Source organism: Apodemus sylvaticus, chromosome 11 (genome assembly GCF_947179515.1).
Source record: "Apodemus sylvaticus chromosome 11, mApoSyl1.1, whole genome shotgun sequence".
In the NCBI taxonomy this organism is placed as follows: Eukaryota; Metazoa; Chordata; class Mammalia; order Rodentia; family Muridae; genus Apodemus; species Apodemus sylvaticus.
In genome coordinates, this window is record NC_067482.1 from 66,931,434 (window position 1) to 66,950,274 (window position 18,841).

Below are 18,841 nucleotides of genomic sequence, written 5' to 3' on the forward strand. Positions count from 1 at the left end.
ACATGTATGGTAAATGACACCCCTGTTGTGTCATTGTTAGCACACTCAGCTATGTTACTGTATCTCAGCTACTGACAGAGCAGGTACCTGGCACTAGATATGTATACAGATAGCGTGGGTTATATGACGGGGCCACTCCATTTTACAGAGAGGAATCTAGGACCTTCAGATTTCTATCAAGAGGAGTAGGGATCCTGGAATTGGCTTTGGGGAATTCTGACTGATTTGCAAACTGCCTGATTAAACCTCTTGCTTCCCTCCCAATTACTGTGTTTTCCAGGAGAAAGTGAAGGACATCTTTGCCTCTTTGGATTCTGCACAGCATTTCCTCAACAATAACATTTCCTCCATCATTATTGAAGTGAGTTCTCTTTCCTCAAACAAATGTGTAGATAAAGTGCCCTGTGAGGATATTATAGGATGAAGTGGCTATACCCATTAAGTATGCTTTAGTCCAATGGTTCTCAACCTTCCTAACGCTGCAACCCTTTTGAAAAGTTCTTTGTCCACTGGTGGAATCAGCCAATCCAAACCAGATTAGATTAATTGCAAGTTTATTGGGAAGCTGTTCTCAGGTGAGTTTACTGGACCTAAGGACAGAGGCCAGGGAAATCACCATGAGAAGGGGTGGGGGAGGGAGAAGAGAAAGAGAAAGAAAGAAAGAAAGAAAGAAAGAAAGAAAGAAAGAAAGAAAGAAAGAAAGAAAGAAAGAAAGAAAGAAAGAAAGAAAGAAAGAAAGAAAGAAAAGTGCAGAGAGAGAGAGAGAGAGAGAGAGAGAGAAGGAGAAGAAGAGAGAGAGAGACCAAAATGTCTGGATTACTAGGGAAGAGCCTCTGGGGGAAGGGCATCCCAGCCCCTGGCCTGAAAAGGTCAGGCTTGTGGACAGGAGGGTTCAGGGTTGTGTGCAGAGTATGCCAGGCAGGCACTGAGGGATACGGGGAGAACCTGGAGGCCAGGTCTGCTTTGATATATAAGATATGCACCTCAGTCCCTTGTCCTGGCCCTGAAAATAAACACCCTTAACCATAAAATTATTTCATTCATAACTGTAATTTTGCTATTGTTATAAATCATAATAAGTGTAATCATAATATCTGATACACAGGATTATCTGATATGTAACCACAGGCTGAGAACCTCTGCTCTAGTCCTTTTACTAATAGTCCTAATCTTTGACTTCTTTGTAGGAAACGAAGAAGTTTGGGAGAACAATAGTAGGCTATTTTGAACGTTATCTGCAATGGGTCTTGTACTCTGTAAGTAGCGTTGTCTTTTGAACATCAACGGTGCCACATCTCAGGAGAGTTATTTCCTAGTATAAATTCTGAAGGATATTAAAATCCTGGTCATTTCAACCAGAGATAGATAAAAGTGCCTGTGTGGACCTGGTGTTCCAGGTCCCCACATCTCACACAAAGAGCCTGAGGAAGGGAAGAACAGAGCAGCAAGGGCTTTATTCAAAGTCTTTGGAAGCAGCAGGCAGTCTGAGGCAGCCACAGATCAGTGGGTTAACGGCTGAGGCTTCCTCATATGTGGTCCTCAGAAGGAAGAGCTAGGTACTAGGGGTGGGATGGGGTGGTTTTCTCTTGTAATTAAAGGCACTGGTGGTGTAAGTCTTCATTCTCGTCATATGTTTTTTTTTCCCATGGTGTGTGTGTGTGTGTGTGTGTGTGTGTGTGTGGTGTGTGTGTGTGTGTGTGTGAGAGAGAGAGAGAGAGAGAGAGAGAGAGAGAGAGAGAGACTTTAATTATATACAGATCCAGTTATGCATAGGCATAAGAAGGTACATCCGGATTTTCCTTAAATGGTCACTCAGAGAGCACAGTTTACTGTACTGTGCATATATCCCAAATCAGATCAGGCTGGATTTCCATTTCTCTACCATTCCTTCAAATCCCATGCTGTGCTCTAGGATGTTTTGGAGTGGACTCAGGGCGTTGCATAACGGTTGTTATGGTGAATTGACATATTATGTTCTTGGGGGTGGGGTGTGTATGCAGCTCATGATGCTGTGGGAGTCCAAGGTGGCTAAATGCATAGTTAGGAAAGGAGCAGTGCACAGAGCAAGCGGAGTCCTGGGGTGCCAAGACTTCTTATACTTACCTGTGTTGAGAGGATTTGGAAATGGGGGGAATCCAGGACATTTGGGATGGGATCCAGCATCCCCCATAAGAGCGAGCACCCCAACCTCCAACCCCCTCAGCCCTTTACTGTATGCCATATTTCATTTGTTGCCCATTCCTTCATCAGGTAAGAGTCCACTGAGCCCTTGGCCAGGCATGTGTGCCCCTTGGTTCTCCCAGCAGTTCTGTAGGATGGGTCTTAGCATTCCAGACAATGAATGAGGAAAACGGGGGCTCATGGGAGTAAGGGTCTTGCTATAAATGTAAATGCATCAGCTATAGAACTCCTCAGTGCTCAGCAGCTGTCAGTCCTCATGGCTTCCCGGACTCAGAGATGCTCTTGTGAATCCAGCCCGAGATTCCTGATTTATGGCATGATTTTTTATTTATTTATTTATTTATTTATTTATTTATTTATTTTATTTATTTATTTTTGTGAGCCTGGCTCAGTGAATGTTTGTCTGTGTTTTTCATCCCACAGATCACAGAGAAGATGATATCCTGCAAACCGATGACCACTGCGATGGACTCTGCCATTAAAGGAATTCTGTGTAGCTACATTGCCGACCCTCTGGTAAGAACTTCATCTTTCCAAAAGAGAAGACATATTAAGTAAACATGTTCTCCCCACAAACCACCCTCCCATATTGTATTATTGGTAGTTTTCTACATGTTCAACCTTGTTCTGAGAGTTTTACAGTGTTGTGACAAAACTATTCTTCTTCTGAAAATTAGGGGCCGGAGGGATACCACCATTATCCTCCCTTGTCCCACACCCTTGCCTCTGATCACTTTCCTTTCCCAAACCGATTTTTCTTAAGCTAATGGTCTTCATTGGAGTTTTTTATAGGAACATGGCTGAAGGATCATTTAGAGGAGTGTGAAGCCCTTACTAGTGGTAAACCACAAAAGACATTTTTTTTCTTCTCCTATCAATCATTAACTGCCTATGAATTCCCCGGGAGGCCTGGGCCTCCTCAGGAGCCCTATCATCTTTGTGACAGGATGTTGATGGATCCAGCCTTGCGCAGGTCCTGTGTAGGGAACCAACAGTCATGTCATGCATGGAAGACTCCACAGCACTGCACAACACTAGCTCTTCTTTCTATTCTATGTACCCCTTCCTCTGTGATATTTCCTGAGCTTTTCTGGCGGTGATAGAGACGCAGCACTTATGGTCAGACATTCAAAAGTCACATTGTGATTTTGACCAATTGTGACCATGTGCAATTACCATTGTTCACTGTAAAGAGAAGCCTCTCTGACCAAACCCCGGCAACAGCGCCAACCAATAGCATAAATGTAACTGTTTGGGAGATAATTGTATGGGTACATCGTGTCAATTCAGCACAGCTACACAAGTAGCTTCCTCATGAGGGTCTATACCCTTCTTGTCATAATCTTTGACTAAATTTCTAGTATCAGATAGGAATTATCTCCTGTGGAGCAGGCTTCAAAATCCAGTTAGAAAATAGGTTGGTTACCCCATCACAGAGCCACAACTACTACACCTATGGGCACATCTCCCCTGCCCTGCAGATAGTGTTGCAGAGAGAAGTCACAGCAGCCTGCACAACATCTTCTGCAACATGTAGGGGGTAGTCAGCAGTGAGGAAGCTTCCAGTCCAGTTCCAGCCTTGTTTCTCTATGTCTTATAAGAGGAGGGTGTGGTATCTTCAGTCATAGAGTCTTACTGTTTAGTCTGGTTTGCCCACAACAGCAATGACAGTTCCCAGTGTTGTTTTGGACGTCTCAGGAGCCTCTCTGACCAACAGCTCAGATGGAGGTAGCCCAGCTCTGGTACTGGAAATTCATTAATCATTTATGAGTTTTGAAAGTAGCTTTATCTTCCTTTGTAAGGCACTGCTATTCAAACCTCAATTTTTAAAATTTGAATGACCAAATAAATATTAAGTTTTCTTTGACATTTTCACACATCTTTAGTTTCAATTGGCCCTTCCCCCTAACTCCTCCCACCTCCCACTTTCAAGAAGGCATAGTCCAGGATTAAGTTTACATATATATATATATATATTGGCAGCAAGGTTTTTTTTTTTAAATGTTAATATTCCTTTTTGAGAAAATATGGTCAAATTTAGTCTGTGATCAGCTAGCACACTCAAGTTCAGGTGCCTTTCCAGTAGTTCAATGTTACCACGGCTGGTTGACTTTTCTGATTTTGTTCTACTTCTGAATAGTTAAGACAGTGACATCTTCATCCTCTAACAGCTCAGCCAAGAGGACAGAGTGGCTGGCATTCAGCACACACCAGGGTGCCCCCAAAATGTACCATCTTTAACCATTTTGGCTAGACAGCTTGTCTAGCAAAGATATGCTGTTGTAGTAAACTATTTCATCTCAGTTGGGGGTTTCTACCACACCTTAGATCATTTTGTTCCCAGATAAAAGACACAAAACTTTTATATTTATAATATGCCTTGATTAGCAGTAGAGCTGGCCAGATATCTACCCTCTTAGCTATTGGTATCAACTTCCCTATCAATAACCCTGAGCTATGACTTGCTATGTTCCACCTGGGCCACTCTTACTCCAACTGGCTGCCATCATGGCCTTTTCTCATAGTCCCTTACCCCACGGCATCTTCTCTCTCCACCTTCTCCCTCTTCTTGTGATCTCTGTCTCTGACCCCAAGCTCAGGAGCCAAAGCCCCGTCTCCCTCCCTTCATGGCCAGCTATAGGCTGTAGGCATCTTTATTCAACCAATAGCTTTAAACTAAGGAGCAAGGTTGCATAGCATCACTTGATGTACATCAGGATCTCCTTGTTCCTAAGGGCAACCAGATCTTGGGAGCATTATTTAGCATTGTAATACATAGCCAAAGACCAGATCTCAACAGTACCCCATGTGGTTTGTGGTTATGTGCTTTTTGGCTGTCTTAGACCAAATCCCATCTCCCACTAGATGCTTCTAGACCTCTTTTACAAACTAAATATGAGCCGCGGATCTGTTCATCTTTCAGAGAGAGGAACTAGGTTACATTAGTACATTGCACTCTACCTGGGGACTGACTCCTGGTAGGTTCACAGTTGATTTTGAGAGCAAAATAAGAACTTTCAAAATTGCACAAAAGACTTCTCCCCCTGGCAAATGTTCTTTCTTATTACCAAACTTCAAGCATTCCATTCTACTGATTTTTGTTGTTGGTATTTTTATCCTCAGAATTTGTTCTGGTTCGGCATAGGGACAGCCACGGTGCTCCTACTTCCAGCTGTAATCATTGCTATCAAATTGGCCAAGTACTACCGCAGGATGGATTCGGAGGACGTATATGATGAGTGAGTATGGGTATTTCTTGAGGGCCAGGCTTTTCTACGATGCACTGTCCTTACACAGACAGCCACTCACGCCAAGTGCTCATGAGAAAAACATATCTGCTTAAGCACTGGGCTGTCTCTTTTCCACCGTTTCTGTTGTTGCTGTTGCTGTTCTTGACTTTGTTTACTTGTAGCCAATCTTATGATTCGACTTTTCCTTCTTTAATCTCAGCTTCTTTAACCCGTGTCCTTCTTGTTTCAGCTCGTCCGTCTCGGGGATGTGGCATTTCACTTTATAATAACTCTTGTTGCTCCTTTCCGCCACTTCTGCCGCCCGCCTTTGCTCTGTGTCTGGTGAACATGCATGCTTCCTTTTGACTTCTCTGTCGTCCTCATCTCTGCAGTTTGAACTGTCAGCACTCACTGCAGTGGAAACCCTGGGAGGGGGTAGATCATGAGCCTTAATAGTGACGCAACAAGTAAATAACCCTGTCTCCCCCTTTTGTATTTTATAGTGTTGAGACTGTTCCCATGAAAAAGTAAGATTTTTTTTTTTTATTAAACTATCTTCACAGATGGGGTGGGGGAGGTCTCTATTACATGGCAGACCTTTAGTTAAATTGATGATATGAGAAAAGAACAATAGATAAAGCTGGGTAAAGATGAATCATGACACCTCTGAGAAAGAGGGTTGGCGCATAGGAGGTGCCTACAATCCACTCACTGAGTGAATGGAAGCATTTAATATTAAATATATTGATCTATAAAGCCACTATTTCCCTCCGTGGTGTTGAAAGAGGGAAGATGTAAATATATGATCCACCCTCAAACCTTCTTTGCAGACTTAACAATTTGTGATGCACGTTTTTTACAACCGTTACATTGTCTTTGTGATCCGTAATGTAAACATTTCATCCTAGGGGTAACTTGGTGTTTCTGGTGTATTTATTTGTATTGCAGTTTGGAAAACGGTAGTAATGGTTATCATAAAGATCATTTATATGGTGTTCACAATCCTGTCATGACAAGGTAAAAGACAGCCCGAAGTGCATGCCTAGCCTGTGGTGAACCTTTCGTCTCTGCTCGACCTGACACCAAGTCTTCTGCATGCTCTTTGGTGCCCTTCACTTCTCTCTGCATGACACTGCACTGTCACTGTCTGGCTCTAGCCACTCTCTCTATAGCATTCCGTGATGCCAAATGGAGACAATTTCAGAGGAATTCTCAGCAGTGGAACCAAGTAGCATCTAGATTGAATGTCATCTTCAAATGCTATGAGCGACTCTAGATCCTAACAGGATCCATGCATGTACACCTTTACTGAGCCTTCCTCTACCCCAAATCACAAAGTAGTGATTTGAAGACCTCTGCCTCTCTCCCTCCTTCCATTCCTTCTTTCCTTCTCTCCAGCAAATTAACTATAATCAACCAGAAAAAGAACTCACCCTTTTCCTCCAAAATGCTTGTGATTTTATGGTCCGTGGAATTAAGGAACATCCTGTGTGTCTGGATTTGCCAGATAACTTTGAGTGTTACCTGCCAAGTGACTTCTCTTGCACTCCACTAAAATTTTAGACAGACATGTCCACCAGGAACTGCCTTTCTGCCGAGAAGTGTGTCCTCCCCGTGTCTAGAGAGTTGACCCCAAGCCAAAGGTCAGCTCCCCGGGGAATGTTGCAAAGCAGTGAATTGAACATTGGTGCGGGGAAATCATTCTTGTCACAGAAGGCCTATGCTCCACATGGGGCATATTCCTGTAAAAGAATAGAGACCACATTCAGGGAGGTCCCCAGTGTGGGCTCCTTACCTGATACTTCCCCATAAGAGTTCCCCTTCCACTCTGGGACATCCTTATCTTAAGCAGTGTTGCCTAGAAACATCAGGGTCAGGTTTCAAGAGGAAGAGAACAAGAATGTTAGTAAAATTTCTCCTTTCAGAAGGATAAAGGTTTCTCCACCAACTAACAACTTGGTACATTCTAACAACTTAAAAATCCCCTTGTTTCATTTGTCATATACAGGGAGAGGTATTGTAATGTCTGACCTGCTCTAACAAAACACTATAAGCAGTGTAGCTTATAAAGAACAGAAATTTCTTCCTATGGTTCTATAGGCTGGGGAATGGGAGATCAAGGTGCCCCAGATACAGTGCCTGATAAGGGAAGATTGTCATACAGGACATCTCCGTTTTTACCGAGTCTTCATATTGCGGTGGTCTGTGAGTTCTTTGGAGTTTCACACCCTAATCACTTTCCCAAAGCATGTACTACCACCCCACCCCCACCGCCATCCAGGTCATGAGAATCCTTTTTCATGAATTTGGAACTGTGTAGGTGGACAGGTCAGAGCATCTGATGACGTTGGGGAAGGGCAGTAAGGTTCTGAAATGGGGGACAAAGACCTTTTTTTCTGATACTTCGTTGAACTTGGCTGCCAGAGTGCTGTGTTACGAGGTTGCTTCAAGATAAGTATCAGTTTATGAGGTTTTGTCCAGAGCACATACACAATGCTATGACCTGCACCTTATACTACCCTCCCCCTTCCTGGCATGGTGAATCTGGAGAGTGTCTCCATTTCTCAACTGAGATTTTCCAGGCCAGCGGTGAGCTCTGAGGACTTGCTGTGTGTGTAGAGTTAACTTCTGGTGCTGCCCTCCTGAGTGGATGGTCTCCAAATGCCCATTCTCAAGCAGGGCCTTTCATTGAGGCTGCGTGGAAGGCGCTGAAGAGAGGCCTGCTTGGGTTCAGGGTGTGGCCAGATGGGTTTCTAGCAGATGCTGAAATGGAAACTGGAGTCAGGACGTTTATGGGATCCATAGTTGTGAAAGGAAGGAGGAGACAGGAGCTGCCATAGGCCTCTTCTCAGCAGTGGGGAGCTCCGGAGCAAATATGGCTGTCAGAAGTCATGGACCAGATGTAACCTTGGTACCAGAACAGATGTGGCCTATTAGAAGTCCCCCTCTCAGGCCAGATGTGCCTTGGTACCTTACCCCTCTCAGGTGTGGGATCTGCTCAAGGCCTCAGGTGGAGTAGTTTAGCTCTAGTGGAAGAACTACGTGCTGACTGCCCCACAACTGGTGGCAAGCCCATCTTAGAAGAGGGGATGGTGGTGTAGTGCAGGAAGCAATGGGAGTAAAAGCTCTGGTGGGCTGGCAGAGGGTGCTGTAGCCCCATAGTGTTTCCAGGGAGAAGAGAGGGCTTTGCTCGGCAGTGGAAGGATTGTCTTTGAGAACCAGGAACCTTTTAGTAAATCTGTACAGCTATGAGGACTTTGCCACTTAGGAATGGCATCAAAGTCGGCAGGTGTGTCCAACTTTTGATACCCACACAATCCTTATCTACAAAGTTCGCACTCCGCAATCAGGCAATCAAGCTACAACAAAAGCTGTAAAACAAAATAAAACCCTAAGTCTCGTCATGCTTTCAAGTAACTTTACGATTTTGGGTTGGGCTGCATGCTTAGCTCACCTGGGACCCTGAGGGGTCTAAGTTCGGACATGCCTGGCCTGGCATTCCTTGGAGCCATCCTGCCTTGTCCTGGCCTGAGCCCTCGGGTGTAAAGGAGAGGCAGGTGTCCTCTGTAAGCATCAAAGATGAAGTAACTGAGACCGCACTTAGTCCGATGCGCACACTGCTTCTAGGATGAAACACCTGGTTCTCTGGGCTATTGGTTCTCCTGAATTCATGTCGGTATAAATAGACTGCAGGAAGCCTTACTGAAGCTACAGTTTGGTTTATTGCAAAGAAGGAGGTGATTGCCGTAGAGAACAGGAAGGGAGCCACCCAGTGAACGGTTCATCTGGGGCTGTGAATGTTGAGGTTCAAAACAGACCAAAAGCTGCAGCGGCATTACATGCCTCATGTTTTAGGGTGGTTTGCTGATGCTTCTGCTTGCATGATCCTCACACACACCTTGCTTTGAAGGTGTGTCCTTCCCAAAGATACACGATTCCACATTGTGTGATAGGTGAAGCCTATGTTGGTGCCTGAGGTCATTCCTCCGTGCTCTATAGGAGTCTGGATTCCTTTGAGCTTTCTGCATTCCACAAGATGGCTCCAAAGATAGGTTGAAGGTTTTGTTTGCTTTCTTTTGATTTTTCAATATCGTTAAGTCCCAAAGATGGCAGGGCCCATCCTGTGTCACAGAATCCACTTTCTCAGTGACAGTTATACCAAGACCTACCATCTTTCTTTCCTGAGTATTCACTGTCCTATGGGGATCTAGTGACTTGCCTGAGGAACCTGCTTTCCTGGGCAGGAAAAAGAACTCAAAGTCAGTTGGGGATGAAAAGGCTTGCTTATGTTTTGAAGATGAGAGAGTGACACCTCAGAAGCCCTAGGGACACAGTCACTTCAGCCTCAGCAAGACCCCCAACTCCTGTCAGAAGACTCTGGGGTCTAGATGGGAGTAAATCGTCACTCCGTTTTACTTGTGTCATCATTGTGGAAAGCTAATGCTGTCCTACAGCCCCAGTTTCCATATCTTTAGAGGGTATCAGTAAGAACCCTACTTGCCTAGATGTTGTGAGTGTCAAAGAACTCCTGAGGGTCAAATGTTCAATGGGGAAGTTCTTATTCCCTGCATGATTCTGACAGAACCTAAGGTGAGCCGAACATTAAGTAGGTTCATCCCTAGCCTGTCAGCCAAGCCAGTTCCACTCAGCCTCCCTTTATTACCCACAGAGCCACGGATAACAGGGAAAGACCCCTAGAGAGACCTTCTGTATACATAAGTCTGTGTACCCACTCCCTTCACATGGACTTGGTAATGTGATTCCAGTTAAGCTGTCTGTAACCAGGACTCAGCTAGGTGTGCTTCGTGAAGGTACTTGGCCCTTTAGGAAAAGCTTTGTGACAATCAAAGCATTCACTGACACTTAATCAAGGTCGGGTCAGCAGGAAGCTATTGCCTCATGAGGAGCTGGGCAGGGCAAAGTGTTCCTAAGAAGCATATTGTTAGTGGTAAGTTCAACTTCATAAACAAGTTGAATAGAGTCCCCTTTTGTATTTGCTATGCAATGCACGTACCCATACAGTCTCAGCCTCTAATTAGTCTGTTGTGGGACCTGTCATTTGCTTTTGCCTAAGAAAAAAAAGCAATGGACTTCCTGCTGATCTTCATAGGGTTAATTCTGCCTCCTCCACAGTCTGCACTAAGGAGAGGTAGTTTCCTCTGAGGAGGTGTATCCGCTGTAACAAAATACCTGACCAAAGTAACCTAGAGAAGGAAAGACTTATTTTGTCTCACAGTTTCCCAGGTACATATAGTGAGTCATGGCAGGAAGTCATGGTGACAGGAACATGAGGCTCCTGGTCACAGTGTAGCCACAGTGAGAAAGCAGACAGCATGAATTTAGTATTTGGCCTGCTTTCTTCTTTTTAGTTTGGGACACCTACACTGTAGGAAGAACCTCTCACATTTGAGGTGGGTCTTCCACCTCAATTAACCTAGCCTCAAACCCAGCGCAGGCATGTCCAGAGTTGCGTTTTCATGGTTATGTTAAATCCCATCAAGTTGCCATCATAGGAAGGATTGGGTCTGCTCAACTGGAGATGGCATGATTTGTATCCTTTCCTTACCGGTTCATTTCCGTACCCCATTCTGACCTGACACTCATGGTAATCCTCCTGTGTCAGTTTCCCAAGTACTGGATTATGGATATTAGCCACTATACCCTGCTTGATGTTTTCCCATCTAGTGTTAACAAACCACATGTTACTATGAAATATGTCTTCAAACTTATGCCTTGTTGAGCTGGGGAGGGTACTTTCTGGGCAATCTGCTTGCGGATGCAAAGCGCCCATCTTTCTCGTATTTCTCCTACCCAAAGGATAAAACACATTTGATCCTAGGGAAGTTCTAGTGGGGCCACAGTATCCCTGTCTGTACCTGCTCTGTGTGTGCCTGTCTTACAGAAGGTTCCTGGAGGCCCTTCTGTTGTACAGTGAACTGGGTGGGCCCTCCAGATAGAATCGACCTACCTCCCCCTGCACAAATTCTTCATGCCGGTCAAGGTCATGGTCTTAATGAAGTATGAGAGGATGGTGGGGTTAGCGTTGCCTTGTTAATCAGAAACCTACTTACAAGATATGTACACATCTGAGCTCACACACATGAGATCCAGCAAGATCCCTGCAGAACTTCCATTGTTTTTTGACTCCTGATCCTACAGTCAAGTTTCAGGGAGCCATTTGTGGCCAGTCTCTGTTACTCTGATGTCCTGCACACATGTGACTCTTAACACACATGTATTCCTAGTGATCCTTACCACACACATCTTCTTTTAACCACAGCGTGTCTCAGCTCGCCTCACACTATCCTCCACATCATTCTTTCAAATACAGTATGGAGAGCTAGAACAGCCTGCTTACTCTGGCCTTGTCTTTCCTTGGCAAACTCTCTGGGGATTGCTCTGTATTCAGCTGTGACTATCCAGTCCCATCCTGATTCTCAGCACAGATGAGACCACCTGCAGCCTAGCCCACAGCTCTACAGCTCTCTGTTTTGTTTTTGTTTCTAGCCCGTCTCGATACTGACAACTGAAGTTGAAATTGCCTGAAGTAAGTTCCATGCTTTTATATACATGTACAAGTAATTCTGACATATTAGGTGGAAAATCTAAATAAGTATATAGATTATATAACATGCTTTTAATTGCATGGAATCCAACTTCATATGTGATTAGTTAATGTATGTATGTATCCACATATGTGTGGATAGACACACATGCACTATGATTAATTACATCTAGATGTACAGGGTATATAATTAGATGTTATTAAATGTAGTAAATATAATCAGCTCCAAATATTCACATGTACATTGAGGGTTATGGGATTGAGAGTTGTTTTTTTTTTTTTAATCTGTGCTAACACTGTAAAACATTGCTTTACAATAAACTCCTATAAACATATTTTTTAAAAAAATTCTATGTCAGAAATTAAACTAGGACACAATGATGTGATGCACACAAGGCCCACCCACCTGCCTCTTGAATAAATTGATGTTTTCTGTAGTTCTAAGGCTCCTGACAGAACCATCTTAGGATTCTGCATTCTTGCTTTCCTTTGTAACTCAACGAGTTTCTAAAATTATGTTCAATTTCCATTTCAGCATCAAGACAGTCAACGAGGAAAGAGTCCCAGACTTTGGATAGTGTCTGAGTCCTCTAGAACTTTCCAAGTGCAGAAGAAACCAGGGTGAAGACTCAGGCGGGCATTGGGAACATGGCACCAATGATCTTAGGGTAGCGCTTTGTCAGGAATGAACAGGCGTGGTTATAATCCTCGTATCCACTGCTACTCACGAATGAGTCTCTCCTGTTTTGTTTTTAACTGTTTTTTTCACACTGAATTTCTATTTAGACACTAAAACATATGGGGATGCTGGTTTCCCCTGGATACACTTAGAGCCAGCTGTTCAGAAGTCCTAGCTGGGTACCTGACTTACTTCCATATGTGAAGTGTGCTAAACACAAACCAGTTTACAGAAGAGATGTATTTTGTGTATAGTAAATTGTATATATACCCTTTTACCACAGTCAGTTTTTTAAACAAATGAATACTCTAGATTTTTCTTCTAAATGAGGTTGCTGTTGGGGTGGGGATGACTTAGGGATGCTGTCGAAGGAATCTGCATTCGCTAAACGTGTGTCAACCCTAGAACAAGCAATGACCACAAGAGCTCCTGTCCTGATTCTGAGATTTGAAATAAAGCACGAGTGAACGGAGCCTTTGGCGTTTGGTCCTTTAAACACCCAGAAGCGTAAAATGACTTTGCTTTTGCTGTGGGTTGTTCTTGTTGGCCTTCACCTTTCCAAAAGCGAGCAGTGGGGGGAAAGCTGGCTGGTCAGGCCAGAGAGAGTGTGTTCTGCAGGTAAAGGGGTTGTTTCCCTGTGATCCCAGCCCTGATTCATTTCACTGTAAAGGAGCGTGGCAAGTGTGGCTTCTTTGGGTAGCCAGATAAAGCCTGTGCTCTGATGGTTCCACTGCTCTCCAGGATCACAGCGCCCCCATGCGGAGATGGCAGAGCGCTGACACCCTGCCTCCTCACTCAGTTGTCTTTTGAGATAACAGATTTTCAGACCTAACGGAGATACTGTTTTACTAAGCATGATGATACAAGCCTGTTATCCCAGCTCACACAAGAAAGCAGAAGCAATATGGTGGCAAATTCAAGTCCAGTCTGGGATACCTAATCAGCACCATTGTAGTTTTTTAAAAGTACATTTCTTAACAAACAGTCCAGGTCTCTACATACTCAAATATCCCCCTATAAAAATATCCTCTAAGGAGCTTACAGGGCAGACAATTGTGACAGGCACAATAGGATTCTTTACACAGAATCAAACATTACAGTTTCTTTTGCTTGTAAGTACAGTGACAGTTTTTAAAGTCACTTTTCCTGCAGTACAATTAAAGTTCGGTGCTTTTTACTTGAATTTAAAATGTATCCCGCAGTCTGAAATAGATTTTAGGTCACATGGTCAACAACACTCATTGTACCTAGCTGGGTGTCACTCAGTCGATGCTGGCCTCTGTCGTGTAGGTAATGGGATGTCCCTTTAACCAGGCCAAGTGCTCTCGGTGCTGTGACTGAGGCTCTCAGCCCGTCCTCTGCACCGGCTGTCCACTTATTTTTTTTTCTCTCTCTCTTTTGTTTTTATGCTTAGGGATTTTTGCTTGGCTACTTTTGGTTTTCTGTTTGTCTGTCTGTTGTATTTGTTTGGCGATCTCAATGACTTGATCTCACAGGACTTCGGATCCTTTCGATTAACTAAGTCCATGGGCCTCCAAGAGAGGCACCACAAGAAAGTCCTAGGACAGAAGACCTGCCCAGAAATCTCTACTACACCTTGGCATAGCCTGACTTACTGTTACAGTGAGAGAAGTCGTCAGAGCATGAACTCGAGGCAGGGATCTGGAGAGAGGAACTGAAGCAGGGACCATGGAGGGGTGCTGCTTCCTGGCTTGCGAAGCTGACGCTTATCTCTTGTTCTGATTAGTCTGAACAAGTTCAAGGCTTCCTGTATTGGAGGTGACTCTGTTGAATGAATGGTGCATTTGACTCTCTCAGGAGCCAGTCTGTAATCCTCAGTCCAAGGCATCCACAAAAGGCTGGGCTTGTCTATGGGACAGCAGTTCTGAAGAGTCTGTCACCTGTCTTTTGGTGGTGCCTATGAGCAGGGTATCATCAAAAGAATGGTTGTCCCAGCCAGATCCCTCATATATGTGGCACAACGTGCCTTGTTGGACATTAGTGGGAGGAGCGGCCCTTGGGCCTGAGTGGATTTGATGCCCCAATGTAGGGGAATTCTAGGCTGGAAAGGCAGGAATGGGTGAGTAGGTGGGGGAGCACCCTCATAGAGGCAGGGGGAAGGGGAATGAGGTAAGGGGTTTCTGGAGGGGAGACCTGGAAAGGGGATAACATTTGAAATGTAAATAAAGAAAATATCCAATTTTTTTTAAAAAAGAACAGTTGCCAAATGTTGTCACACAGTTGTCACCCATCCTTCCATAATAAATAGAAATACTTTAGTATTTGGTGTGTGTGAGGGGGAGAGACAATTAGACAAGTTTGGGGGGTATAGAGAAAATAATCTTTGATCCTCAATAGAAGGGAATTGAAGAGCAAGCACTGGCCATGACCCACCTGTGCAATCAACCTAACCACTGTCAGTTCAGTTGGTTGCTATTGCCAACAGATGTGTTTGGTGATTCGCTGTCCTTTTGGGTTAGAAGCATTCATTTTGGAATTCCTGTGAGACAGAGGGAAGTTTTTAATGTGTTAAGCCCCCAGAACTTGGGGTTTGTTCATTCATCACATTAACTGACATAACACAACAATCACTCTGTCACTTTGGATAGATATGTCACATAAGCCAACCTGTCTGGTCATGCTCACTCAGTAAAAATTGTCAGTGTGATAGAATTGAAACATTTTAGTATCTCCTTCTCATGTTAAGCAATTCCATTTCTTTTTAAAGCTTTGTTTAGGCACTAGTGCGGCTCCTGACCTCTTTAGCCATCATTAACTGTGGTGTGAGTGTACCCTCTGAATGAAAGAGCTACGCAGAGCACATGCGCGAAAGGCTGTTTTAACGTGTTGGTCGCAAATACATTCAGATCTGTGTTCCCTGGAATGTTACAGTTGATTGACACAAAGCATCCCTTTGAAGGGTATTTTCTACCTGTGCGTAAACCTTACATCTGATGTCAGCCTGAGGTGGACTGGGAGGTGGCTGCTCCTTTAACAGCTAGCTTTCAGGTGTCTCTGAACTGATTGCGTATCTATCGAAACCTTGGTAACTAGAATTTGAAAAGATTAAGAACTTGTGAGTGACAATGACTAACTTATGCAAATGCGTATTTGTCCCCATCCCCCAGCCATTTGTCCTAGACCTCACAGGTCCTGAGAAGGGTCTCCTTTTCTTCCTTCCTTCCTTCTCTACCCCCCTGCTTCCAGAGGCATGCTGGGTGCTCTAAGCTGTATCTCTGCTGGTTTTTCTTGAAGCTTTCAGGTACTGTTCATCTTAATGACTGTCCATTGTCAGATCACGTTTACTCTTTTAGAGCAAGCACTAATATTGTGTCTGGAATGGGAGAGTCATGAGCCAATTCGGCATCTGCAGCAAACGAGTTATGTGGTTCAGGGAAGTCACTAAAATCAAGGCTTTGTTTTTGTTTTTTGTTTTTTGTTTTTGTTTTTCACTTTCAATGTAGGTAGAAATAATAATGGCCACTCTCTGGAGAGTGTAATGAGATCTGAGTCAGGAGAGATGGTTCAGCAGTTAAGAGCGCTTGCTGCTCTTGCAGGGGGCCTGGATTTAGTTCTCAGCACCTGCACGCTGTCTTACAACCACCTCTAACTCCAGTTGTATAATGCTCACTTCTGACCTCGAGGGGCACCAGGCATGCACATGGTATACAGACATACAAGCAGACAAAATGCTTATACACACACAAAACAAAAAGCACTTTTTTTTGTTTTTTTGTTTTTGTTTTTGTTTTTTGTTTGTTTGTTGGATTTGGGTTTTTCTAGACAGGGTTTCTCTGGCTGTCCTGGAACTCACTCTGTAGACCAGGCTGGCCTCGAACTCAGAAATCCACCTGCCTCTGCCTCCCAGAGTGCTGGGATTACAGGCGTGCACCACCGCTGCCTGGCTACATTTAAAAAAAAAAAAAAAAGAAAGAAAAGAAAAAGTTGAAGCTATGTGTAATAACAGAGTGAAGGGCTTTGACTATGGCACTGTGCCATGCCACACACAACATCAACCAGACAAAGGTTAGCTGCACTGAAAGTTATGGCAACCCACAACTTTAGTTTATGAAGAACCCATGGATGCTATCACAAGCACAGAAGTCGGAGAGAGAGGTTTCCATGTAGACGAGCAGAGAAGGGGCTTTCGGGGACAAAAGTTTGGCAACGACGAGGCGTCCACAGAACTGTAAGCGGTGGACAGCTTTGCCCCAGAGCTTGAGCCTCAGAACCTGTGCAGAAGATGCAGGGAATGAGCTGAGAAGCCACCGGGATTAGGGAAAGGGCCTGGACCTGCCTGTGAGTTCAGAAAGACACCTCAGGTTTGGAGCTGAGGGATGAGCAGTCACCAGCATATCTGGATCAGAGAATGAGCCTGGAGCTCGCATGGCAAGGCAGAAGCCAAGCCAGGGTGGCCTTCGAGTTCCTTTAAATGCCCAGTTCTGTGCTTTTCACACAGAGGCTGCTGGGCGATGGCGTGCCAATGGCCCTTGCTTTGCTCTGAGTGTTGTCTTCTCTGCACAGCTCCAGGCTGCTCACGCGGAAACCTGACACGCTTTCATCACAAGCATACACTCTATCTGCCATCTTTTTCGGTCAAGTCACAAAGGTCATTCCATCGCAGACAACACTAGCTGAGAATACTTAAGGGTGTGAGCCAACGGTCTTAAGCATCAATCAGGTAGTGTTGAGAATTCTGTGTCCTGGATAGAACAGCATCAACTAAAAGGTAAGTGAAACACATAGTTGATTCTTGGTCCTACCATGACCAAGGCCAACATCTGCCCCTCACAGAACCCTGTTACCCTGTTCCACGTACTTCCACATTCCAGTGGCAGCCACAAGATGGCAGCAGAGCACCAAGTGGTCTGCTAGCCAGGTATAAGGAACCAGCATTAAGGGGTCCTTGCTTACCCTTGGACAGACACAGCAACTCCTGACAGACTCCACCCATCCTGCAAGGGTATTTCCACCTCCAGGGAAAGTACTAGAAGCCCATTTTGGATTCATTGTGTTAGTGACCAAATTGCTATACTTAGTCTCATCACGGTGTACAGACCCCTACCTCCCAGTCAAAGCAGATGAGAACAGAGGTCTAATGATACATTGAGTTTTCGTTGACATCTAATTCACAGCGATCCCCTTGGATTCCTGAGTCCACACAGTAGTTATTTCAGAAGTTCCGGGCGCATGCGCACAGTCAGCTCCTGCCTAAACCCTCATACTGAAGTGCTATGGGGACTCCTGAGAACTCACCTGGACTGAATGGGGTGTTGATATTACAAAAGCATCCAGAAGAAGTGTGAGTGATGTCTCACATGCACTCACACAGCTGTGTGATGGGCAGGCCAGTGACCCCTGTGGACCCTCCTGCCTATGCCTTCCCAGTGCTTTCTCAGGACTAAACTGAGCTCCTCATGATGAAGTACACATCAAGCGCTTCACCAACTGAGCCATCCCCTCAGCCTAATGTGTTTTGATGTTTTGGGGTTTTTTTGGGTCTCTTTGGGGAACTTACAGAGCCTATCTCTTCTGGGGTCAGCTAAGTCCTGAAGGTAACACATTTGGGATCACAGCTCTCTTGTGCAAACCAGCCTCCCTTTCTATCTAATACTCACAATCCAAGCCAGTTTCCTCCTTAAATTATCCCAGGGACAGCGAGGTCCCAAGTCCAAGTCTGGTTGAGCCCATTCTACAGCAGGTACATCCCGCCAACTTTGATTATCCCATGGAAATAACCCAACGTTCCCCCTCATCCCCACTTCTACTCCTCGTCATCGCCAAGGCTTTATACAAATCACTGTGGCTCTGTGCGGCGTGGCGTACTAGCTTTCGTTGTCTCTGAAGTGGTAAAGCCATATTTTCACGGCATTGACTTTGCTGCAGGACCACTCAGTTGGCCTCATAAACTGCAGGCACATGGAGACAAGTGTCAGGCGCCAGGGTGGCTCAGAGGTCCATACATGGCCAGCTTCCATCTGCTCCTGCTTCATCACTGACTTTACCCATCAGCAGTCTCTCCCTGGAGACTATGTTTGGGACATGAACAATAACTGTTCTTCCCCTCTGTGATGGACTAGGAGAGGACTGTAGATTCTTGCCTCACATGGGTAATACTTTGCAAAGTCCTACAGACACCATATGGTTGAGAAGGCATCCTGTTAGACAGGATGGGAAGAGGCTTCC

General features: G+C 44.8%; 1 protein-coding gene across 6 annotated transcripts in view; it reads left to right on the forward strand.

Moving 5' to 3' along the window:
- The window catches only part of Prom1 (prominin 1), a 100,584-nt gene extending 87,457 nt beyond the window's left edge, over positions 1-13,127 (forward strand). For 4 of the 6 annotated variants that reach the window (XM_052199144.1, XM_052199143.1, XM_052199142.1 and 1 more), the window contains exons 20-27: positions 281-361; positions 1,188-1,256; positions 2,605-2,697; positions 5,305-5,420; positions 5,915-5,938; positions 6,360-6,428; positions 11,919-11,958; positions 12,512-13,127. In XM_052199144.1, the coding sequence (XP_052055104.1) occupies positions 281-361; positions 1,188-1,256; positions 2,605-2,697; positions 5,305-5,420; positions 5,915-5,938; positions 6,360-6,428; positions 11,919-11,934 (468 nt within the window). In that variant the 3' untranslated portion in view covers positions 11,935-11,958; positions 12,512-13,127. The remainder of the gene's footprint in view (positions 1-280; positions 362-1,187; positions 1,257-2,604; positions 2,698-5,304; positions 5,421-5,914; positions 5,939-6,359; positions 6,429-11,918; positions 11,959-12,511) is intronic. The other 2 variants (XM_052199146.1, XM_052199147.1) reach the window with 2 other exon arrangements.
- The last annotated feature ends 5,714 nt before the right edge of the window (positions 13,128-18,841 follow it).